Here is a 25,873-nt window from a genome sequence, read left to right on the forward strand (position 1 = left end):
TCTGGTATATTTATAATATATTAAGAAATGCGAAATAATGGACCCGTGGAAAATGATGCCGAGTACGTCCATCAGCGTCGGCTCCAGCTCTCGAGTTGGCGCCTGCCTGACGGACGCTATTCTAGATATCACCCTCCGTTTCCACTCTTTCTACCCTCTTTTAAGGTAGATGGACACAGACGCTGTGATTAAAACCCCACGAGTAGTATCGGAACCCCCGTCTCGAATCCATTTCTGTATACACTCTCACCTCTACCTTTGCCTCTACCTCAACCTCTCATTCGTTTCCCTTTCCATCATAAAATAAGTCAGGGAAAAATAAATCAATATAGTTTAATGAACTCAGTCTTACAATTGTTAATAAACAAATAAAATAATAATAATAATAATAACAAGAAATAAGTGAACTGGAAGAACACATAAATTTGTATATTATAAAAAAAAAGTATGAGTAGTAGTGGGAGGGGAATCCATATCAGCAGAATGACAATCGACCGCATCAGGGAATTCGCAAACCGCGTGCTACCACCACATTCACACAGCGCAATAACAATGATTATTCATCATTGTACGCATTCGCGGGCACAGACGCTGGTGATAATGAAATTTCACGAGCAGGACAGGATTTCGTATATACGCGATGGCAATAGGAGATCATCATCGGACGGCTCTCCCGTCTACTACTCTATGAGCCGACCGGATGACGCTAGTCTTTGTGGCATGGGTAATGTTTGCTCTGTAATTTCGCCTCGAGTCTAGTTCCGGGGGATGGGTACTGGCGCAATACTGATGGTGAAACAGACAAGACTCGAAGCTTTCAACCCTCTCAACCAACCAACCTACGAACTGGCAATCCACCCACTAACTCACACTACATCCCTACTTTTAAATAATTTAAATATTCTCAACCTCAATAACAATAATAATAATAATAATAATAATAATGATGATAATAATAATAATACCCCTGATAGCGATCGTACGTCTGTTATTTATATAATTGCTTAACAACTTCTATTATGGACTTTATTCAATCATAATCATACGACCTCAGTTATTTGCAGACAAGCCCAGCTGATTGCTGTATATAAGCTCACATTGATGATGAACAACCCCATCATCGAGATGACGTCTATAAAACACTTTTATAAAATTACCCTACTATTTTAATCAACAAATAATACTAAAATAAAAAATAGGGAAAATAATTTTATATTTCCATATCGATCCGTGTCATATCATTTGATGTTTGAAATAATTTTTTTATATTTAAAAAAAAAAAAAAAAAAAAGAAATTTAATAGCAAAAGTGTGGAACCTCGGATAAACCGTGAGTAGTTCCGGTCAATTGTGTTTACCCATAAGTGAATTCTGTCAAACATGTGCGTGCTCCGTCCGATAACTGCCGGCTAGATAGAGGTACTCGCGTTGATCCGATAACAATTCACTTGTGGAGTTGGTAATGCGAGACGGTCCACGCCCCTACATCCATCATACGTGCCAAGTCACCCCTGGCTCTTACCACTACTACTTCAACTACCACCTCCTTTTACCACCTTCATCGAATCCTATCTTGGGTTAGTACCTAGTAACATTCATCCCTCTTATTCTATCAACCAAGCCCTCAATTTTACTGATGCTTATTTCGGAATAAAAAAAAAATATTAAACTTTCGTCTTGACAGTTTTTCTCTCATTGCTTCACTACTTTATACAATTAACTTAACAAATAACCGAATTTATTATATCTATTAAATTTTTAGCATAACTTGCGCTTTTTTTAAATTTTAAATTTCAAAGAAATTTAATTAAAAGTATTCAACGATTATAAGTAACTTGATAGTAGGGTGCAATAATTATTCAATGGAACAGTTTAAATTAAATAAATATATATTTTTTTTTCCCTTGTTTCGTTTTGATCAACTGTATCAACATTCAAAGAATTTAGTTGAATAAAAATAAATAAAAAATTAACACTCATTAAACATTAAATTAATATCAAACAAATGAAAAAAGTATTTCTTCAATATGAAGTGTCGCGTTTAGTTACTAAAGAGCCATTTCATTATATGGATAAAATTAATTAAATTCATTATAAAGAGAACGAATGCTTACATCAATATCACGATTGCTAAGTCTATAAAAGGGCATAGAAAATTTTTATTACGGATAAAGTGAAAAAATATTTATTTTATTATATTATTTATTAATGAAATACGTAATAATTTATGTTTACTTGATATTTTAAGGGTATAGTAATGCATCTTAGATGAAAGGGATTTTAATTATAAAGATATTCAGTGGTTAGGGTGTTAGAGAATCCGTCAGATATTCAAACAGAGTCACAAGCATAATTTGAGGATTGCAAGTAATAGTCGGGCTTCTCGTAATTGAACGGCATGTTACTCGCTGTTGTTCAAAGTACGAGTAGGAAAATTAGGTTAATTATTACTTAACCAGGAGTTTATATATATATATGTATATATTCCTTACGGCTTTGTTCCCTATTCCGAGGATTACTGAATTCACTATAGAGTTTACTGATTCGCTATCAAAATTATATTGTATTTAATACTCAGAGTCCTATATTTAATCATTTCCTATTAATATTCCATCTTAGTCTATTAAATTTACCCCCACCTCCATAATTTACTCGTTTTTTTAAACACATCTGTTTTATAATGAAAAGTTGTTTGTAATTTGGATGAAATTTTTTGTTGTAACTAAACCTGATTTATTTTTTCGGTGATGACTTTAATCAAATTCAAAAATGAGCCGATTTAGTGACTGTTTTGAAATAGTAGGGATTTAGAACTTTCGAAATTTTCAGCAAAAGTTTTTTTTGTCGATTCAATTGGATTTAACTTTTAATCCAAACATTCTAACTTGTTTCTGTTTGTTGCATCTGAAAGCTCGTTTAATTGTCTCTGAATTTCACTATTTAGCTTAATGTTTTTTTTTTTTTTTTTTAATACGAAGTACTAGGATTTATATACATGTATTGTACGGTAGTTTTTTTGAATAATGTTAAAAAAATACCCTGCGATTTTTTTAAAAAGAAAATCTTTGACTAATTCAGAAAAATTTTATAAAACTTTTTAAAAGTTACAAAACGACAGTCAGTGTGTTTGACCAAGAGACGTATTTTTTTTTTTTAAATATTTAAGACGCCTGTGTATCATTTGAAAAAAAAAAAATCTACCTATATAATATTTTTCACTTTGAAAGTCTTGATTCTTTATAGCACAAGGTAACAATGTAGAAATAAATTCTTGAAATATATACGGATTTATATATTGTGAAAAATAAAAAAAATATAAAAATGTTGTGCCATGCGATGTAGGAATTTGATCTCTTTATAATATTTTTCTGGGATACTTGTATCGTTTCTTTGATGTTTTTGAGAAAAGAATCGTTTTTTCTGATTTTTTATTTTTACATATTTATTTTTGTATTTATTTCAAATAAACACAGATCAATTCAAGTTTAGTCTGTTGACTGGGAATAAAGAAAACGGTTTGCGTATCCGCTTGGGGCTACTTTGTTAATCGCTTACCTGTTCCTTAATACTTTTTAATTAAAAACCACTTTTAATTCCCTTGTGTTTCGGACAATATCCATACCAGTATAAGAAATAATTTCTTTAGATATAATATCTAACTTTTTTTAAAAATAATAATAAGAAGTAAAAAAAAAATCTGACTCACCGTAACCAGTGTCGTTTAGTGATTGGCGTATGACAGCAAATAACATCATATTGGTCCGCAATCCAAACAATTAGTATAATGTAAAATGCAGTGGTGGTATCGTTGAAAAATTCCGACATTATCGTTTCCATTCCTATGACATGTGAAAAAATAAAATAAATTGTAATAAGACACAGTTAGAATTAAAAGTTGGTCTACTTAAGGGCAATTAAATTTAAATATTTAATAAAGTTTGGTGTGTCGAAATAAAAAGTTGTTTCAATATGGTCTTTTATGAGAGAAGAAAGGACAAGAGGAAGTAAAGAGAGTTAGAAAAGGGAAGATGACGATAAAGATCCACTTTCCTTTTCTCAAACTTCTTCAACCAAGGTTCCTCCTTCGGGAACACTGAGAAGATGATGGGATGAGATAGAAGTGACTAATGGTTCAACGCTGTTAAGTTCATTTGATGGAAATTTCCCCTGCAGTTTGAGCCAAAGTCGTACGTTGAATTGCTGGAGAATCCCAACGCCCTTCGCAACCTCAATACTAATCGGAAATTTATACGGGTAACTTTGTCATTCTATCTCACAGCCGATTGATTTTTTTTTTGTTTTTTATTATTACTATTATTATCTACACTCTCTATTTCGGGTAATAAAAACTAAAAATAATAAATAACGTTTATAATATTTTAACGAAAAAACCATACTTTGTTTACTAAAATAAACCGCATTTTTAAATCGGTATTACCATTGGTAAGTTATGAAACCGCAGACAGATATACAAATATACAACCTAAATACATAAAAACCTCATCCCTCTTTGTATCCATCTCCAGCTTCAGCTTCAACTCTACTCTCACCATTTTTTTACATAAATAATTATTATTTTTATTACAATAATGAATAAGATAATACCTAATATAGTTTTATAAACAAAGTTATTATAATAATAAATATTAAAAACACGGTACTCTATTTATAATAAAATAATAAAATTAAAAGTATCATAAAAACACATAACATTCCGAAACATAAACCCGGGTGTTATCGACGTTTTTCAGCTTATTTGACCTGAAACCCTGTCTATTAATCGAATAACTCTCCCAAGCAATTAAATCGATGCACCACACCATGGATTAAACTCCTGTAAATTTAACATCGACATGCACCATTATTTTACGAATACAACTTTACGGTTTTAATGATTTTACTATTATTGTCTACAACACAATAATATTTTTAACAAAAAAAAAATATACGATTTTTACACCAATTGATTTTACTTCAACATTTTTCGATAAAAATAAAAATTTATTAGATTTTATACTCCTAATTTTAATTTTATTTTTTATAAATTAGTAGAATTAATTCAATTTAAAAATTCGTTAATTAAAATAAAAAAAATAAAATAAAATTATCAACAGGACGAGAACATCGCATCAGAAAACACTAGAGACTACGAGCGTGTTCTTTAATGAATTTTAATGATACCGCTAAATTGTGTAGCATTGAGTAGAGATAAAAAAAAATATGGATACCGAGGGACAACTACTATAGTCAGAAAAGTGTAAATATTTATCTTGAAACGCACTGTTAATTAGTATTAATGAATTTGCTAATTTTTTTTTTACCACCTATTCATCTTTGGATAGTTCATTTAGCAACTTTTTTAAAATCATGTTAAGTAAAATTATTCTTGGCGAAACTGATATAAAAAAAAAAAAAACTCATTTTGTACAGTACTATATTAATCTAAAGAAAATTAACAAAGAGTAAAAAGCTAAAAACAAAGAAAAAGAAAAATAAAGAAAAAAAAGTCGAGCTCTTGACGGGAAAAATGAATGAGCCAACAATTGAGGGTGTGCCAAAAGATAATTAGTTTCTTGATCAGACGCCATCTGCATTCGGTTATATATTTTTATCAATTATTTTTTTGACTTAAATGAAACATTAAAAAGTGTAATAGGGCTAAAATTATTTTCGTATTATATAATTAATTCATCCTTTACGTATCATTTTAGTAGATTTCATATAAATCTTTGGCATTTGTCCTCATGGTGAAATTTACAAAAAATTTCGCTATTTTTAAATTATAAAATTTTAGGACTATTACTACAGTTTTAAATAAATATTATACTGGGCATTTCTAGACGTATGAATCACAATGATGGCGTCCGAGATGTTCTCGTAACGCTTGGATAACAGGAAAGCTAATGCACCCGTTTAAATGCATACTAGTCGGGTATTTTCTCACTAAGTTAAGCCAAGGACCCTACCCAACTTTCTTTCACGCTCGACCACTCTACCTTTTTTACATAAAAATCCTAGACTCGATAATCTTATTTTCGATAAAATTTATCAAATATATTTTTTTATAAATTCGCTTTCAGAAAAATTATACTGGATTTTAAAAATGAATTATTTTTTTTCTCTCCATTGTATTAAATAATAATAATAATAATAATAATAGAGAAAAAAAAATGTAATAAATTTATTTGAATACAGATATATATTGTTGTCATCTTAGTGAGAGATGGAATAGAGATAAGACTCGAGAAAGCGACAGTCGAAAACTGAGATTCGTCTAGCAGGAGAATGAGATGACGGATGAAGAGCAGGAAGCGACACAGGAACCGGAACCCATTACTTCAGATAACAACTTCCTCAAGGTACCTCACCCTGCTCTTTTACTATATCCTATGTAGCCCGGTTTGCCTTTACTTGGTATAAACCGACCAACCCTACTTGGCTACATGACAACTGCTGATTTCACCAGGAAATTTGCCACTTTTGTTGACATGTTGGTCACATCCGAAAGCAACTAGTGGCTATACTCTAAAAAATATTACATTTTCTTATCGAAAAATTATTAAATCTACAATAAATTATTTCATGTCACGAAAAAATATCACTGCGTCTAATTATACATGTAATCAATTATTTATTATTTTAATTAAATTATTTACTAAAAATGAAATACCCGAAATTATATAAACTGATTTTAACTGATAATATTAATTCGATAATAATGAGTACTAAATCTCCACAATGATCGAAATATATCATTAAAAATAATGATGTTATGCAATAAGTTTGTTTAAAAAAAAGGAAAAATATGTAAAAAAAAAGTAGTATAAATATAGAAGTTTAAATTATCTATTTCGATTTCCGACCAATATCTACGATCAAGTGTAAGAAGCAGTGGAAATTCAACTGATAGTTGAGGCTTGTTTCCTCTAAACGGATGGGGTGCAGACTTACATTGAATATATACAGTAACAGAAGTAGCAGTAGCAGCAACATTACCACACGTAACCCGATTTTATCCCTAGTGAACTGGTAAATTCACTTAAACCAATGTAAGAGCACTTAGAAGATTGATTTTTTAACCGGGTCGCCGGACCTTAGAATCGACGAATGAGAATTTAGATGGATTTTCTTACTCCACTAAACGATTGCTTTGATAATGAACCTAACATGAAGACTCTTTTTAAAATCAAGACCAATCCCAAAGAAGAATTTTTATTTCGATCACAAAAAGCTTTTTCATAGTTTTCATAAGCCACAAACGAACAATATACATAAAAATATAAAAAATAAGTGTCATCATTTATAGATAAAAAAGAGGGAGGGACTCAAAGCTACAAAGTATCATGTGATACTTGAGGTATTTGTCAGCATCAGCTTTTGATTTTTAAAAATCCTAGAGTTTTGTTGGAATTGTAAGAAAAAAAACTGTTTAAAAAGATAATGAAAATAAAAGGAAAGAAATAGGAAAAAAACGTATATCAAATATGTTAAAATTAAAAAGAGGAAATGAAAATGGGCAACAGAGAATTGGTAAATGAAAATGGAACAGGACGACAACCCAACTGTTGCGCGTTCATCAGAAATTTATGCAAAATCCCTGGGTTAACCGTCCTGACCAATGAGCTTTGTAACTGAGCCAAAGTCATGCCGGCGCCACTGATTTAGTAAAAAGCTCTTTAATATTTTACAGTTGGTTGGTTACGTCGGAACGCGTTAAAAAGGGGGTTGAATTTTCACTGGTGTATTTGTGACGGTTGAAAAACAAGAGTACTAAGGGTGACACCAGCACATTTTCTCGCAATTTAGGCATCAAATGTGCACATTTAATTTTGAATAACTATTCACACTAGCTTTTATATAAATAAACATTTAAATTTTAATTATTATTATTGTTATTTATGAAACTTTGTAATGTACTCGTATAAATATTCTTAAACAGCTATAAATTATCCGGTTGGTTTAATTTTAGGATTAAATGTATGATAAAATTTGAACGCATTTGCTGTTAAACACTTTCATTAACTATTCCTCATACTGTACTTAGTTTATGTGATTAAACTCCACACAAACACGTTCGAGTGCAACGAATTATATATCATAAACTCTGTTCAATGCAATAGAGAAACAAGATTATAGTAATTAACAAGATATCATGATGGATGTCGTTGATGTAGAGGATACCCTTTTTGTTATCATTAATTAATAATAAATCTATATATGTAGAAATCAATTGTTCAATATTAAATTATTAAATTTTTTTTATCGAAATCGATATATTACTGGTATCATTTGAAAATAATAGAGCCGACGATGTCTAATCAGATAATTTCACAGCTCAGAGAGCTCAAAAATTTTATCTGTAAATTTTTAAGCTCAAAAAACGGTTTCCTAAGAGCTCAAAAAGTCGATATCTGATAAAAATTCGATTTTCGAAAATCGAACAGTAACCAATAACTTACGCCTTTTTTTTTTCAAATTTAAAAATTTCATAGTGGGAAATTTAAAAAGATGAATAAATAGTAAACTTACCAACAAGAGCCAAAATTACGACCAACAATGACGCTGCTGGAAATGACGCCGTTACATTGAATTCAAGCATTTGAAACAAATCAACTGTAACAGAAAAAAAAATAAAAGTGTGTTTATTATGAAATTAAATAATTATCAGTGTAAATTATGGCAAGTTAATAATGAATAAAAAAAGTCTAGTTATTTAAAAGTCTGGCAAGTCTTGTAACGAAATACGAAAAGAAGATGCTAATAAAACTTGGTGACGGGCTCGATCTTGATTCAAATTTCTCTAGCTATTACCGAGACAACTTTTACGTACATATTTTCTTGTAGACATTTAATATACACCCCAAGTCGTAGGAGTTTTCTAGTTGGCCCCCAATAGAACTTAGCCAATCCCAGAGCAGCTAGCTTCTTTATGCAAAGAAAACTCACGTCACTATTTTTTTATTTACTTTTTTTCTTTACCGCCTCATCTATGTGGCGTTTTAATGAATTTTAGATTTTAACTTACTGTCCAGTAACTTTTAAGACGTGCTAGTTATTAAAACTTTTTCTTCTTTCTCTTTTACACTTGGGTTAATACTTTATTATTATCAATATTATTTAAACCCACTTGTCGTTTCAACTTATCCTCATTTTTGTTTATTTTATTTTTATAAACTCAACATTAAAAAATTGAATTTAAAATAAATAAACATCAAAGGTTTTAATATTAAATAATTTAATTAAATAAATTTAAAAAAAAAAATGATCCAGCAATTTATTTAATGAAAAAAATAAAAATTGGTGTGAAGATTAATGACCAGCCGAGGACAAGAAGTAGAAAAAGTATTTACTTACCTTACTCTGAGGGAATATATAACGACCCAAGAGTCACTGCTACGTTTTAAAAACCAATTTTTCATAATTCCCTGGATGGAAAACAAAAGCCAAAGTACCTTTATATATATATATATATACATTTTTATTTTTTTTTAAATAGCGCATCAACGAAGAGATACAAGCTCGAATGTCACTGGCCAGCCCATGTTTACCGGAGAGAAATAGACGCTAACAAAATTAACCGAGACAGCCATTTTACCTTTACTGTCCATTTTTCTACCACAATTTCTTCCAGCTTTTGCTTAACGCGTTCCACTATTTGCTTCAGGCCAATGTACTAGACCAATTTTACAAAACAACCAAATACCAAATCCAACTAAAATAACCATCCCACTTAATAATAATTATTAATATACTCTATTTCATAATAACATCTATTTTCGTGCAATTTTTACTGTAAATTTATTGTAGATACTAACAATAGCGATGATCAAGCATTTTATTATATACCGCGTGATAAGAATTACTTAAAAGTTTAAATAATTAATGATAAATTAAAAAATAGTTGAGTGACTCAAAAAAAGAGATTATTTTTCATTTTTCAAATCATGTGAAAATTTTTTAGTTTAAAATGTTTTGAGAATCCGCTCCAAAAATCGGCTAGATAGATAAATTTTAAGAGTATTAACCCTAAACAATTTCTTAGAAGCAAGTTAATATAATATATTGAATTTATTAACTGCAATACTCACCAATAAAAACAAATATTTGATGATGTGAATATCTCAAGAGCATTGAAATCGACACGGTCTGAAACAAATAATATGCAACATAAATTCAAAAATTTATATTTTTAAATAAGTTATTGTATATATCGACAATATTAAGTATTTTAGTATTGAAATAATGAATAAATACTAAGATTCCTATAGCAATTTGAAGGAGATTTTGAAATAAAGAACAATTTCATTTCGTTAACTCCGACCCGGCATTGCTAGTGACAAATTGCAAGCTGCTCTCACCGGTACTATCGGTTTCCGGGTGAAACGAATAATACAATTGAATTGCGAGCAACGCGAATTGAATAGGCACCTGTCGCCCTACGTTGGATAATCTGTTATTCTCAGCAGCTAACATCCAGTCCTTCGAGTCATATAAAAACTATTCATCCGTTCAACTAACGATTAATAATTTTAAATTCAAGTTAATTCAACAAATTGTTAATATTATTATTGGAAATAAAATATATTCAAGTTTTGCATAATAACTTAAAGTTTTTCTGGTGAAATATATTTTGCTGAAATATTTAAAATCAATAGATCACGATAACTGAAGAATAAAAAAGTTAAAAATGAAAAAATATGTCAAATATAATAAATAAAAATAACATAGAAATCGATTTGTTTGTTAGTGTAAACTAGTTTCCAGCTTTTGGCAAATTGATATCATTGATTTTTTTTTTTTACAAATACTACCAAGTGCTTGTGTAAAAAAAAAAAAAAAATGAACATTTTATTGCAAAAGTTATAGTGGTATCACATGCATGTACATGATAAAAGTGAAAAAAAAATAATGAATATAAAAATAAAACAGCAAAAAGGACGAGGAAAAACAAAAAACGAAAACCGAAAATGAAAATAAAAAAAAAAAAAAAAAAAAATTAAAAGCTGTTACAAACGTAATACGAGGTATAAAAGGTGCATGACGAAAAGACTGGAGGATTGACGACAGTCAAAGCCACGTGACCGATAGAAATAAACTACCAACTAGCAAACCGTGTACAGAGAGTTTGAAACTCACGTGGATTGACACACGACACAAACTAACAGCTAACTATTTATCCCCAACAGGGATTGTGGTGACATTTATCATTACGATACGATTCATGTTCAGACTACTTTGATAACTCGTACTATTATTGTTATTATTATTATTGTATTTTAAATAAATAAAAGTAAAATTTATTCAAAAGCATCAAACATCCCAACTTGGTTATTATTTATTATTATGTATTTTTAAAAAAAAATTTTTCTATCTCGAGCCTCGTTGGCGTCAGGCTCGCGCATATTTCACGATAATTTGATACGAAATGACCAGCTTGGGGCTCGCGACGACGAATATGATGCCCCCTAATAACGTTGATTTATACACGAGCGGTTCAACTCTCACCAGAGGGTCGCAAGTATGGGGTCAAAAGAGCACCAACAAGCTGGGATTTTACCTCCCTTCTCTCTATCATCCACCACTACCCATGACCAACCTCCTAGGCAACGGGAGGTGGGCGGTTAGTTTGAATTGATTGCCATATCCTCTTACGTTTCCCGACATTGCTGTGTGGATTCATGGCAAAAATAAAAATAAAAAAAACCGTTTGATTTAAACCTTTGCGTATCAATCGTCCATGTGATGTCTAATAATATTTAATCTACCTCGTCCTTTTTTTTTTTTATTTCGACCATTATTTTTATAGAATATCACAATAATACAATTAATTACTTTAACGATAATAATTAAATACTTACAAAAACCAGCATAATAAAAAACGCAGCAAGATAGGAAGTCCGAGCCATCCACATGCTGACAAAACGATAGTGTTCCCCAGTTACAACATTTCTGTAAGTATAAATAAATCATAATTAGTAAATAGTTGTATGCTAATAATATAAATATAAATACCCATATGGAAAATTATCGTTCCGAAAAAGATCATGACAGTAAACTGTCAAATTTGCGACAATTTTTAACTTTGAGTTCAAAGTTTAGTAAACGATCAACTCAAAGTTCAAAAGTGTCAAATCTAAAAGTTCCTGATATGAACTTTTCTACCACGAATTTTTTTTAACACTGGCACATTGTAAATAAAATAATAACCGTAAAAATCCTTTATTGTCTTCATGTTCAGCCAAAGTTTTGATGCTTGCCATAAGAAGATCATCGTAACCAAGCAATTCATCAAGAATAAGTCTCGAAAATGCATCACCGAAACATTTATCATTTTGCGGATCCAACGTAACTATTTTAACAGGGATGTTAAGTCTTTGACGTACCGCTGGAGACAATCGTAGAAAGCCATATTCCAATGAATACTCGACGATGTATTCATCTTCTGGAAATACTAATTCATACTCAAAGAAAGTTACTAAGTTAATTCAAACAATATTCGTAGCTTTCTGCACCCATTTATACTATTTTCCTTAACAAATTTACTGATTGTATTATCTTATATATACATTCGCTTTGTCAGCGAGATAATTATTTCGAATTTAATTAAATAAATAAATAGATCCTTTTTTTTTTATTATTATTGTTGTTGTTGAAATAAATTTGTAAAAGTAAATATATAATCAATAAACTCATCATAAAAATATAACAATAAATGACAGAAAAATAAATATATTATTATAGAAAAAACTCACCTGCTCTAACTAATTTTTCTACTTTAGGCACATGATCCTTTAAAGGCTGAATGATATTTTTATCGACACTGAAATCAGAATTAACAGTCTGATTTGTAGAGTTTTCTAATTTAATTATTGTTGTTGTTGTGACAATATCCTGATCCTGAAAATAAAATGAATTACTCAAAAATTTACTGTATTCCACAATGACTTTAATTTATTTTTAAAAAATAATGATCTTACATCTGATGATGCGCTAAGAAATTTATTGCTCCACAAATTAGTCGATAATGAAGGACTCATGCTTGCATTAGTAATATTCAAATTTTTACTTGGTAATTCTGAAACCGTAGCTGCTTCAACGACATCATCATCATTCAATTTAGTGTTGGGTTTTTCATTATTACTTTCGGGAATTCGTTCTTCATCTACAGCCGAAGGTTCAATATTTATAAATCTAAAAGAAAAAAATATATGCACATAGAAAATTAATATTAATATTACACGCAGATAATTTTTGAATGAAAATTACTTATAAATTTTGGTACTGTAAGGACATGGTAAATAAAACTTAAGACGTCATGGTAAATTCATACTGAAGTCTTATTTGCAAAGTGAGAAAAAAAAACTCTTTGAGAATAAAGAGACGTCCAAATTATAAATAGGAAGTCATTCAGAAATCATAAAGACATCATTTTGTTATCTAGAATGCAGTCGAGTATTATATTTTTCCACATGTCCTCACAGTATCATATTTTGTTGATAATTTTTACTAAAAATTTCTCTATATGTATTATTATTACCCATCTCTTTGTAGTATCCCAAGAACGCTAGTTAAATCATCAACTTTTTCTTGTCGTAATTTTTCTTCTTTAGCGTAACTTTTTTCTATACTGTAGTCTTCAGCTCCATTCCTTAGGATTTCAACTCTTAGAATACCATCACGTGGCCACTCATCTCTTATATGTTCCAAACAATTGGTCGGTGCACGTGAAAATACTATGTGAATATATGCCATTACAAAAAACGCCATTATTGCCTAAAAAAATATGAAAACATTAATAACAATAACTCGTGGTAAATAAAATAAAAAATGAATTACCTTTAACAAAACTATAAACTCTATAAATCTTCTTACAGGTTTAGGAAATGTTCGAGCATAAGCTAACGCAGCTTTTATAAATAAAGCGTGAAAAAGTCTATCTCTCATGTGATACAATGCATTTTGATTGTTATTATTTCTAGCTCGATTCATTAAACCTGGAGCAATTGCTCCTGCTAAGCTATGATTATCTGTAACTCCTCCATTCTGACTATTGTTTATGTTATTATTATTATTATTATTAATATTATTATTATTCGTTATATTATTGTTATTATTAATATTATTATTCGTAACATTATTATTATTATTATTATTATTATTATTATTATTATTATTTAATGGTGGAGCAGCAATAGACACATCTGCCGCTGACATTTTAAATATTTAAATGTAATCTTTATTTTGAAATAATCTTCAGATAAATTGTAATAATAAATATTACAATAAAATGTGCGTGATAATTAATGAAATTTTTTATTTTTACAAAATGTAACTTTACATTTTATATTAAGCATTTCAACAAATCAATTGTATCTGCTTCAAATTATTAGACCTGCAACAGAATGAATATTTCATTAAAGTATTTAAAAAAAAAGTAAAAATAAAAATACACGTGTACAGATAATCAAAAATTTTTTAAAATTGAATTGCAAAGCTATTGAAATTGTCATGAATTATTGACTTTGTTTCAATGACTCATGATATACATATATATTAATATTTATATATTCTCTAATTAACTAACGTTTCTTTCGAGAACTGTCTAAATTATTTTTTTTTTTTGTCATGACAAATTTTGTTGCCGCGGGTCATTAAATAGAAAAGAATTTACCAGAAAATTAAAACAATAAACTAATAAAACTTTAATAAAATATATAACGATTGTTAATAAAATAAAAGAGCAGGTAGAAGAGAACTCGAGACACTTAACCTCTAATCAATAACTAAAATATTCTATAAGTTTGTACTGACAAATTTAAAAAATTTATTTTTTTAAATTTAACATATGGGTTATTTTTGTAGTTTACTTATAGAAAAAAAAAAGTACGTGAATAGAAAGTGTCAGTAAAGTTACGTAATAAAAACAAGCATTGAATTAAATTGTAATATTAATATCATTAATTAATAATAATTATTATTTTTAAAAATTTTTTTCAATAACGAAATAAAATTAAATACTAAAACAAAAATTTTTGAATATCAATAAAAATGTCCCGCATTTCGACACCATATTTTAAAAATAAAATCAATAATTAAAAATTAATTGTCATCGTTAGATTAATATTACTTACATTGTATACAATATATATATACATTTATTTATTAGTAATATTAAAAATGATTATTATTATACACAGATGATTACTAAGAACTTGTTGTTGTTGATGTTGTTATTGTTATTATTGTTAGTGTAATTACTGGAGAAAGACGTTGCCAATAAGTGAAAGTTATTGTTATTATTTACAAAAAAACATCAATGTAATAGATGTTTAAATACAAGAGAGAAATAATGGGGTCTCATTGCTCAGTGTTTTGACCGTTTTCAATTTTGACACACACACACAGAACACACACACGCACTTTTCATTAGTGAACTGTATGGTGCAATTTCGCGATTGTGCCAGCTGTATAATTTACTGAGTGCCGACGTCGTTAAAGAGGATGTAAAAACTTGGAGGTTGGAACTTGAAAAACAAATAACTACACTGTTTTTTTTTTATAATGGTTTTATTAACCATCACAGTTCAGATAATCTATATTTTTTATGATAATCTATATTCTAGCGCGACATTTTACCAAAAAAACTGATTCCTCTATGGGTTTACCTGGGGAGAGTGAAGCAAATTCCCACTTTTTAAGATTTCCACCTGGCGGCGTGATGTTGGGAGAGAATATAATATGACTACGGATGTCGATAACAACATTTCCACTTTATCGGACAATAGTTTTACAGCTAGAGGCGGGAAAAATGAACGTCAAGTTGATTTTCGATTAGAAGGCCGAGACCGCCACTTGTGCGAATTTAGCGTCTCATTGAAGGAATTGCCAAATCAAAATGACCTGAATTGATAGGTCTACGTTAGGTCCGTATAGGTCCACCAAAATTATCGTTAGGTCCCCTATAGTTTTTTTTATAAATAATTTTTGAAATTTTGCAAAAACAAATATTTCATTTTAGCATGAAAAACTAAAGACCAATACGGACCTAATGATAAGGAATGCAAAAATGATCAAATTTATTGGTTTCTTTCTGAATGAGGTGCTAAAATGAAATTTTTTTTTTGCAAAATTTCAAAAATTATTTATAAAAAAAACTATAGGGGACCTAACGATAATTTTGGTTGACCTATACGGACCTAACGTCGACCTATCAATCCAGGTCATTTTGATTTCGCAATTTCTTCGATGAGACGCTAAATTCGCACAGGTTTCTCTCTGGCCCCCCACTCAAACAAGAATGAATAGTGAAACGCGCAGTGGCGCCAACAGCGCTAAATTTCAAAATTGAAATTTAATAATTTTATTAAAATTTATTTGTCTCGGTAATTATATACTCGCCACGTTGTATCAATAATTCAAATACTTAAACATGTGATTGGTCGCAATTCTAGGGTTATCTACAAATAAATAATAAAATTACAATTATTTTTTGTTTTTTAAATGCTGACAAGTTGGTAAAAAAATTACAAACTTTCACATAAAAGTTGAAAAATTTATTCGCTAAAAACTTTAGCGGGTTATGTATGTTTTTTTATTTATTTGAATAGATTATTAGAAAAATTGAGTAATGGAAAAGAATAATTTGACAGTTATAGAGTACGAGTGGTAAAATAATATTTTAACAGTTTGTGAAAATAAATGCACCCAAAAATATAAAAAATTAGTCCGAAACATCGAAAAAATCAACGTTTTTCGGTTCAATCGAAATGTAGGTCATGGCTGAATATAAAATTTGGAATTTCCGAGGTGCTTATTATTAGGAAATGATCTCGGGAACACGCTGGGACGTATCTTTGGCAGACTCGCCTTTGAACCACCTAAAAAATCCAAAATTCGTCCGAAATATCGATGAAATTAATATCGAATATCGAACAAGAACAAGAATAAGAATATCGAACAAGAATATGGATGAAATTCTTGTTAGAGTGGGGGGCCAGAGAGAATCGCAAAGTCGATTGCTGAGTATCAACTGACCGTAATAACTATTATTAATAATAAATGACTTTTAATAATAATTATTAATTAAAATTACAACTAATAATCTAAAATTTATTATTAAATAAAAATATAATGAGAGGATTATGTTTTAACATTTATTTATCCATTTTACAGCAATTTAAATTTGTTCAAAAAATTTTTAATTATCAGTTAATTAAAAAATTCGAACAAATAATTATTTAAAAATTTATTACGTTAAAAAATAATAAAAAAAAAAAAAAAAAATCAAATTCGAGTGCGGATTTGAACACCCAACTCTGAGCGGGTATGAAACGACGCATGGTGGGGACAATATTTCTCCTCCGCTTGTCTACAGCGCTCGGTTTCTCTCGGCTTCTTTCGGTTTCCCGACACACCGATGGACAAAATTGCATTTGTGCACCGCGCGCACGGCGCTCGGGAAGGGGTAAAAATATCGCACGTTCTGGCAGCACCACATAACACAGTGACGTCGGTAGTGTTTAAACATGGCCGAAGCTCCAGACTTGACATTCTTTGACTTAAGAATAGTCCATGATAATTTCGACCGTGCGTTAATTAATGAGGATGATGTCGATATCAAATTATATCTGGAAGCTTACAATGAACTTTACAAGTAAATTTCCTGTGTATTAATTATTACTATTATTGTTATTTTTTTTGTAAATGACTGAATTGTTTTCAATGCGGATCTCTGTCACGTCACCTGTTCATTGTTGATAATCATCATTATTGTTTACAGATTTTTCCAGCTGATGGGAAGTGTATTCAGTTTCGTGTCCTCGGATTTGAAGCAGAAGATCGACGCGTTAAATGAATTGCTGATCAAAGATAATGACAATTATCGATCGATCAAGTCAATGATTGACTATGAAAAGGACAGTAAATTGCTGGAAAAAAATGACTGTACCAATGGTTCAAGGACGCTGCTGCGATTGCACCGCGGGCTGGGTAGTTTTTCTTTGTTTTTAAAACTTTTAGTTTTGTGTAGTAATTTAAAGAATTGCTTTTCTAGATTTTATCCGCGAATTCTTGAGGCAGTTGGGTGACTTGAAAGACGTGGATAAGACGAGTAATTGTTGCCAGGATGCTTACAATAAAACACTAGCGAAACATCATCCATGGGTTATTAGAAAAGCTGCTATTGTTGCCATGTACACGATGCCTACTAGAGAAGTTTTATTTAAAAAGGTAATTCAGGGAGATTTGGGCAAAATGATACACTACACAAAAATAAATAATCTTTAGAAATTAGTTGTTGAATTATAACCCGTTCTGGGTGTGAATATAAGGAATTTTTCGCGAAAATCACTTTTATAATGCGTTCCATGAATTTTGAATCTTTACGTCACGATTTTTTTAGTCGATGTGTTTATTTTTGGAAAATTCGGGTGTATGCTATTCTGATAGATGACAATCAGACATATTTTCATATATTATATTTAGTTATGAGACCCGACTCAAAAATTTTTTATTTTTTCAATTTTACTGTTGCGAACCCATAAAAAACCAGAAAAATATCATTGAATGATATTTCTTTAGATTATTTGATTTAATAAAAATCTAACTATTGTATTGGTCCTCGTGAGGCAAGTTTTCAAAAATTTTAGCATTTTATGAGTTATTCATTAAAATTTTCGAAATTCAGATACTGCACTACTTTTTAAAATTTTTAGTAGGGGAGGCGAGAAAAATGGACCCCAAAATTTAAGGGGTCCATTTTGACCCGAAACAGAAGCCCTCATTTCTTCAGCCCCCCCCCCTTCCCCTAAATTCATGATTCTATTTGAATTCGTATTTCTGCTATATAACATGTTATATATTAAAACATGTTATTTAAGGGTTATATCCAATTTTGTTTCATTGAAAGTATATAAATATTATGATATATCAAAAACAAGAATAATAGTAAGTTACTCTCTAATGCGTTGCGTTATGAGTCGTACAATTTTAATTATGATTAATGATATGCCTAATAATAATACACTATATTCTTTTCACATATTTTAATAATATCATTCTCTATAATGTATTGTTCATCATATATTATCATGATTTTTCGGTTGTTCATTTAAAAGATTAAAATAACTTAATAAGGCGAAATCTACTCCCATTTCGGCTGGCAAATGACCTTTTGTTTTTTACATTCATTTTCGGATATTTTTGCTACAGATATTTTGTCATAGATATTCAGTCGCAGATAATTTTGTTAGGAAACCATAAATTTATTTTTCTATTGGCTGCTATCAAGTCGAATTTTCAAATTTAGTTCCTCGACTTCTTAAGACAATACTATTAAACAAATTAACCAATTTATTATCAATTAATGTTTTTAGGTATGTGGAGAACATGTTCAACGTAATGTTGATGTGCTACCAAAAATGTTGGAAGTAACTGCCGACGTATTTAATCGTACTCATAATCTCTACGAATTTAATGATCTTCATAATCTACACTAAGTGTAAACACATAGCAACTTAAATTAAATTAAAAGAAAAACTACTTGACACGGCAGTGATAAACTGAACCATAAAGATTAAGATAAAAACACATAAAAATTAATACCACTTTTATTTGATATTTTTACACAAAAATAAACCATTCCAGCAGAATAGAAAAAAAAACTTACAACTTGTATTTATTATACGTAATTTATTTATGGCTTATAAAATTAAAAAAAATCATAAATGTTTGCGTTATTGTTATAAGCGATGTATGTGATAAAAAAAGCGGGATTATTGGCAATATAAATTAATTTACAAACTTATCAATTTTGTGTTTTTTTTTTTTTTTTTTTTTCTTAAGTATCCATATTTGTTATGATGATAATTTGCAGTTATTTTAAGTACTGGTACTAAAATTAAAAACTCGACAATGTTCTATTGGATTCCAATGAATGGAGGAAGTCATCATTCATAAGCATTCCTAAGAAAAAAAAAATTCGTAAAATGTGATTTAATAAATTTAATTTAAAACTTGAAACATCTTATCTAATTAATTAGAATTTTTTTTAATGAGCTACTTGACAAGTATGAGAACTTTAAAAAAATTCCAGCTAAATAGATCTATTATTCCAATTTCTAATGAATCAGATCTGATACTAATTATTGCGACAACTTATAAATTTCTGTCTTACTATTAATTTATTAAATGTACTTTTAGTTTGATAAATCAGTGTACTTTTTTCTAATTAATGAGATCTAATTATAATCAGAATTGTTGCTAATTAATTAGATCTGATTAGTGTTATTTTTATTTATTTGTTATTTATCTCTTTCAGCTTGATTAATATGACTCGTACCAAAATTAAATCTATTAACTTACCAGCAATAGAAGCTGACATGAAGCAAACAATAGACCCTCCAATAAAAGCTCTAATAGCAACTGCAGCAATCTGTTCCCTTTTTTCGGGCGCCAGAGCTCCCAACCCGCCCATCATAATTCCAACAGACCCCGGATTAGCGAACCCACAAATAGCAAAAGTTGCTATGCCCTCAACCCGTGGCGTCAACTTTCCCAATTTCTTCAACTCGCCCAGCTTCTGATAGGCCACAAACTCATTGACAACAGTCTTTAGCCCAATAAGAGTTCCCACATCCTCGCACTGGTCCCAAGGCACTCCGATGATCCAACTCAGGGGCATGAATGCCCGCGATAACAAGAATTCGAATGTCAAATCTGCGAAGCCTACCAGCCCCCCGAGCCACGACAAAATGGCGTTGAAAAAAGATATAAACGACACGAATGCGACGATATTCGCGATTATTCCCAAAACTAACGGAATCCCTGCCATGGCACCCTTTGTTGCCGCGTCCATTACACTAGTGTCCTCAGATTTTTGCATCGGTATGTTTTTAAATGTCGTTTGACTCTTTTCCGTTTCGGGGTAAAGCAGTTTAGAAAAGGACAGTGAAGCTGGCGCTGCCATCAGTGAGGCCGTTATCAAATGCGATGGTTGGGCGCCAAAACTTATGTATGCTGCTAATACGGTTCCTATAATTATTTTTGTCAGTTAATTTTTTGAAAATACGATTCGTTAAAGTTAGGACTAACCAGAGACTGAAGCGAAACCGGAACACATCACTGAATGAATTTCTGATGACGTTAATTTAGTAATATATGGTTTTATCAATAACGGAGATTCTGTCTATAAAATAATTAATTGCTATTAATTAATCAATTAATATCTAAAGGGAGAGCTTACCATTCCGAGAAAAGTATTGGCCGCGGCATTAAGAGACTCGCAAACAGTGGTACCCATTACTGCATGCAATGCCCAGCCTAATTTCAAAATAATCCATTGCATGGCACCCAGGTAGTACAAAATTTGAATAATAAAACTGAAGAAAAATATCACTGGTAGTGCCTACAACATGAATTAGTCATTAAATGGGAATTTGGACGTGGGTTGGTAGCATGAGCCTTCGGCTCGTGATGCCAACAAACGTCGAAAGCCCGTTCTGAGTAGCGGATTACTATTTTAGCACCCATGGAAGTTGAATAATACATTTATTGTAGATAATACTGCAGATAAACTTACGGAAAAGGCAAAAACTTTGGCATCGACAAGGTGGTCAGAGAAAACAAACTTAGACCCACTTTCAGCGTAATTCAAAAATTTAGCGACTTTGCCTGAAATGCATTGGAACATCAATCTGCCGACTGACCAACGTATGGTTAATAATCCGAACCCAAATTGTAATATCAGGCCCCAAATCACGGGCCTCCAATTAATCTAAATATTAACCAATAAATAATGATAGAAAAAATATGTAATCACTTAAACATGAAGAATTTTAGTCACTTAAACGTTATTAATAATTCGTTTATTAGTCTAGTGACTAAGAATGAGCCATTTTAGAAATTTTGGCATCACAAGCCAAAGGTTAATGATGCCAACACCCTCTTGTTTAAAGCTCATTTGTTTTTAATGGTAAGCAAATTAGTTGAAATGGTATAAAAAAGGTATTAGAAGCATATTGGCATCATAAGCCAAAGGCTAATGATACCAACACTGTCAGTGAAATCTCATTTGTTGTTAATGGTGACTTTTCTTAAGCTAATTGGTATAGAATGGCTCTTGGAAGTGTGTTGGCATCACGAACCAAAGGTTAATGATGCCAACACTTTTAGTAATAGCTCATTTGTTGTTAATAGTGACTAACTTGGGCTAGTTGGTATTAAAAGGGTATTGGAAACATGTTGGCATCACGAGCCAAAGGCTACTGATGCCAACACTCTTTTGTTACAAGCGCATGTGTTTTTGATGGTAATTAAATTAGTTGACTTGGCATAGAAAAAGTATTAGAGGCATGTTGGCATCACGAGCCAAAGGCTAATGATGCCAACACTGTAAGTGAAAGCTTATTGTTGTAAATGGTGACTTACTTAGGCTAGTTGGTATAAAAGTTGGTATTAGAAGCATGTTGGCATCACGAGCCAAAGGCTAATGATGCCAACAAGCTTAATAATAATACGTGTGAAAATTATAAATACCTTACGTGGATGTTTTGAGATTAATAAACCAAAAGAAAGCATAACAAGCAAACCAACACAGCTTATTAATCGATCTCTTGACCCAATCGTATCGTTAATTAAAAAGACTATCACTGACGCCAGTACAATTAAATAGAATATTACTTTTATTGAACATGATGCGTATCTAAAATAATGCATATCAATTTACTATTATTTTCTATCTGTCCTTAAGACCAATAATGATCAAATTTAAAAGTTTGTTAACCTTTTTTGATTGATTGACTCTAAGCAGTTGCAAAATGGCCGGAAAATATATTTTATCGAGTTGGAAAAATATTTTTTTATTATGAAGTAGTAACACAAACTGAAGTATGTGAAAGAAACCAGTAGTAAGAACATTCCATAGCCGTCACACCATTCAAATACGCAATTATTGTCTGAAAAAAAAATATTTAAAAAAACATTTTTCTCAAAAATGAAATTTCTATTTTTAAGACTTACTGTTCCTAGACCAGTATAAGCTTGCGAATACCAGATAAGTAAGTACTATAATATTTATTACTATTATTCCAATATATTTATAAATTTCTTGTTTGTTCGAAAACCATATTTGTAATTTTGATTCCGTAAAATTTTGATGATTCTAAAAAATAAATGATTTGTTTATATTTAAAATGGAAAATTTATGAGAGCGAAGCGCCAGATTGTGAAGGATAAAAAAATTATTAAATTATCAGATATAAATAATATGATAATATTTATTGAAGATTACCTCACTGTCAATGTTTTCGATGTACGATTTTTTTTGTTCGCCGTCTTGATTATTTTCCTTGTAAATAAAAGTAAATGAATTATTAATGTTAATTATTTTTACAATGATTGTATTTCAATAAATTATTTTTTTTAATTTTTACTAGGAAAAATTTATAATTAAATTTACGAGGTTGTTAGTAATATTTTTTTTTATCACGTATTAGAATAAATGGAATTTTCTATTGGAGCGTAAATGAACTTAAAATTTACCAAAAAATATCAACGAAATTATTTTATAAAAGTAAATATTGGAACTAGACATGATTAAGTAATTTTTAAATCGGTCTAATTAGTCCAATTAACAATTAATGGATCTAACTAATCAGAATTTAAAAAATGTATAAATATAAGAAACCATTAGAAGAAGAAATTCGTCCAATTAACTAGCATTAGATGTGATGATTATGTATTGGATCTAATTATTGGAAGAATATAAATTCTAATTAATTAGAGTGAAAAAATTTATTGTTAAGGAGTTTCATTAGATAGAAATCCATTTAATTAACATTCAATGGATTTGACTGAAAGTTGGATCCAATTACTTAAAATTAGATCCAATTAATTGGAGCTTAATCTAATTAATATTGAATAAATCTCATTAATAGTCTAATTGATAAGAACTGGAAAAATGAGTCTAATAGTTAATAGATCTTGTTGATAAATGAGTCTAATTAATTAGAAACAGATCCAATTAATTGGAGCTTAATTTAACTACTTTGAATAAATCTTAATAATTGGTCTAATTGATTAGAACTGAAAAAATAAGTCTAATAGTTAATGGATCTAGTTGATAAATCTAATTAATTAGATCAAGTAATTATTAATTAGAAATTAGATAAATTTTTCATGGGTATGATTACTATTAATTAGATCTAAAATTGGTCAATTGTACAGAAGTCAAATATAAAAGAAATTATCTAATTAATATTTAATGGATCTAGCTATTGGATGGGTCTAATTAATTAGAACTAAAAATATATAATTTTTACGAAGTTTAATTGTTGAAAAACGAATCTAATTGATTGGAAATAATATGTCTAATACCTAGTGGATCTAACTCTAATTCGTCTAATTAATCAAATCTAGATCTAATTATTTTAAAAATTTCCAAGAAATTAGAAACAATTCTAATTACTTCGAAATCTTAATTAATATCTAATCGATCTAACTAATAGACTAATTAATCAGATCTAGAAAATCCAATTTTTTTCTAATTAACTTTTTTTACCTTACTAAGGTCAATTGAAATTCTCAAATTATGACTACTGATTTTTCTTTCCACCTGAATCAAAAAAAAAATAAAATAAAATAAAAATTCCAATTAAAAATTAGATCTAAAATAAAAACAAAATTTAATTTTTTATAAAATTCAAATTTTACCTCAGAGAAAGCGGGACTGGCAATTCCCGCCATTGTTTAATCTAAAATCTCTATAAATATTTATAAATAACCGTAAATATTTTTTAAAAAAAAAACAAAATTATTATATTCAAATACACTCTACATAAATATATATCAGGTTAATGGACTTGCTATCAATATTTCTTATTTGCAATGCTATCTAAAGTGTCACGTGTTCTGTAACCACTTTAGCAACTCACTGCACTTTTTAAATTTAAAAAAAATGACAAATAACTTTCAATAAAAAAAAAAAATTTAAGTACACAAATTATGACACGAAAAAATTAATTAATTAATGCATTGATTAATTCAAAAAATACTGAGAGTCGTACGGATTTTTTAATTGTTAGCCGTACGAAAGATATCCGTCAACTGGATACTTAAATATTATAACGTCGATATCGTCATCAAGATGTCGTTGGACGTCTTCAGATAACATATATATAAATTATTTTATGTTTATTTTAATAACTATTGTAAACAAAACTATTTAAATTTATTAGTCTTAATTGTTTATTTAATAATTAATTAATTAATTAAAATAAAATATTTGAAATTTCCTGCGATAGAAAATAAAAATTATGATTTTTTTTCAGATAGCAATCAAATTTAATAATGGGTGTCGTAACACGATAATGTCAAGGACAATTTTATTTATCGTGATTAAAATAATAGAGGAAAAAAACTTGACAGTTTTTGGACTTCGAATTTTTTAATTTTTTTTTTTTTTTTGCAAAAATGGGTGAGGTGGGGGAAGGTGTTTTTAGTAGTGTAGATAATTAGGTATTTTATTTAATTAAACCATGGGTAATTAGTTTTATTTGAGACCATGGAGATAAGAAAATGTGAGATAAATTTTATTGAAGGGATTAAAGTTTCAGAATTGAATTGCGTCAAAACTAGTGAGTTTATGTAAGAAGTCATTGAGACCTTTTTTGTAGAGAATTTAATGAGCTTTAAAAATGGTATTATACAATTTTGTCATATTTTCAATAGTTTGGCGGAAATTTTAAATTTAGGTTTAAAAAAAAGTTCGCGGGAAATTGAGAAAAATATTTCGGATTTATTACTTTGAATTGGAATAACTTCTAAACTAATGGATCTAGGTGAAAATTTATAAGGACCATTTTTGTAGGAAATTAAAT

The 25,873-nt window shown here is 29.5% G+C and overlaps 3 protein-coding genes across 5 annotated transcripts in view; 1 reads left to right on the forward strand and 2 right to left on the reverse strand.

The window, feature by feature from the left end:
• The window catches only part of LOC103573459 (membralin), a 30,288-nt gene extending 14,569 nt beyond the window's left edge, over positions 1-15,719 (reverse strand). The window contains exons 1-10 of one of the 3 annotated variants that reach the window (XM_014439695.2): positions 15,131-15,658; positions 13,836-14,391; positions 13,537-13,772; positions 12,977-13,190; positions 12,752-12,896; positions 12,207-12,441; positions 11,858-11,948; positions 10,088-10,145; positions 8,529-8,612; positions 3,706-3,838 (exon numbers count right to left, since the gene is read on the reverse strand). In XM_014439695.2, coding sequence (XP_014295181.1) covers positions 3,706-3,838; positions 8,529-8,612; positions 10,088-10,145; positions 11,858-11,948; positions 12,207-12,441; positions 12,752-12,896; positions 12,977-13,190; positions 13,537-13,772; positions 13,836-14,213 — 1,574 coding nt within the window. In that variant the 5' untranslated portion in view covers positions 14,214-14,391; positions 15,131-15,658. The other 2 variants (XM_053742860.1, XM_008552557.3) reach the window with 2 other exon arrangements.
• A 1,762-nt stretch (positions 15,720-17,481) lies between these two features.
• Positions 17,482-19,807, forward strand: LOC103573460 (ceramide-1-phosphate transfer protein). Its single transcript, XM_008552559.2, has 4 exons — positions 17,482-17,652; positions 17,779-17,987; positions 18,052-18,227; positions 19,373-19,807. Exons 1-4 carry the CDS (start codon positions 17,525-17,527, stop codon positions 19,493-19,495), a joined length of 636 nt encoding a protein of 211 aa, XP_008550781.1. The 5' UTR covers positions 17,482-17,524; the 3' UTR covers positions 19,496-19,807.
• Positions 19,808-19,814: 7 nt separating this feature from the next.
• On the reverse strand, positions 19,815-25,170 carry LOC103573461 (solute carrier family 28 member 3). Its single transcript, XM_053742861.1, has 11 exons — positions 24,708-25,170; positions 24,556-24,609; positions 23,287-23,343; positions 23,016-23,157; positions 22,780-22,951; positions 22,533-22,698; positions 21,577-21,771; positions 21,241-21,402; positions 21,090-21,183; positions 20,361-21,029; positions 19,815-19,961 (listed from the first exon to the last, which is right to left on the reverse strand). Exons 1-11 carry the CDS (start codon positions 24,738-24,740, stop codon positions 19,897-19,899), a joined length of 1,809 nt encoding a protein of 602 aa, XP_053598836.1. The 5' UTR covers positions 24,741-25,170; the 3' UTR covers positions 19,815-19,896.
• Between the last annotated feature and the right edge of the window lie 703 nt (positions 25,171-25,873).

This window comes from Microplitis demolitor, chromosome 2 (genome assembly GCF_026212275.2).
Source record: "Microplitis demolitor isolate Queensland-Clemson2020A chromosome 2, iyMicDemo2.1a, whole genome shotgun sequence".
Taxonomy (NCBI): Eukaryota; Metazoa; Arthropoda; class Insecta; order Hymenoptera; family Braconidae; genus Microplitis; species Microplitis demolitor.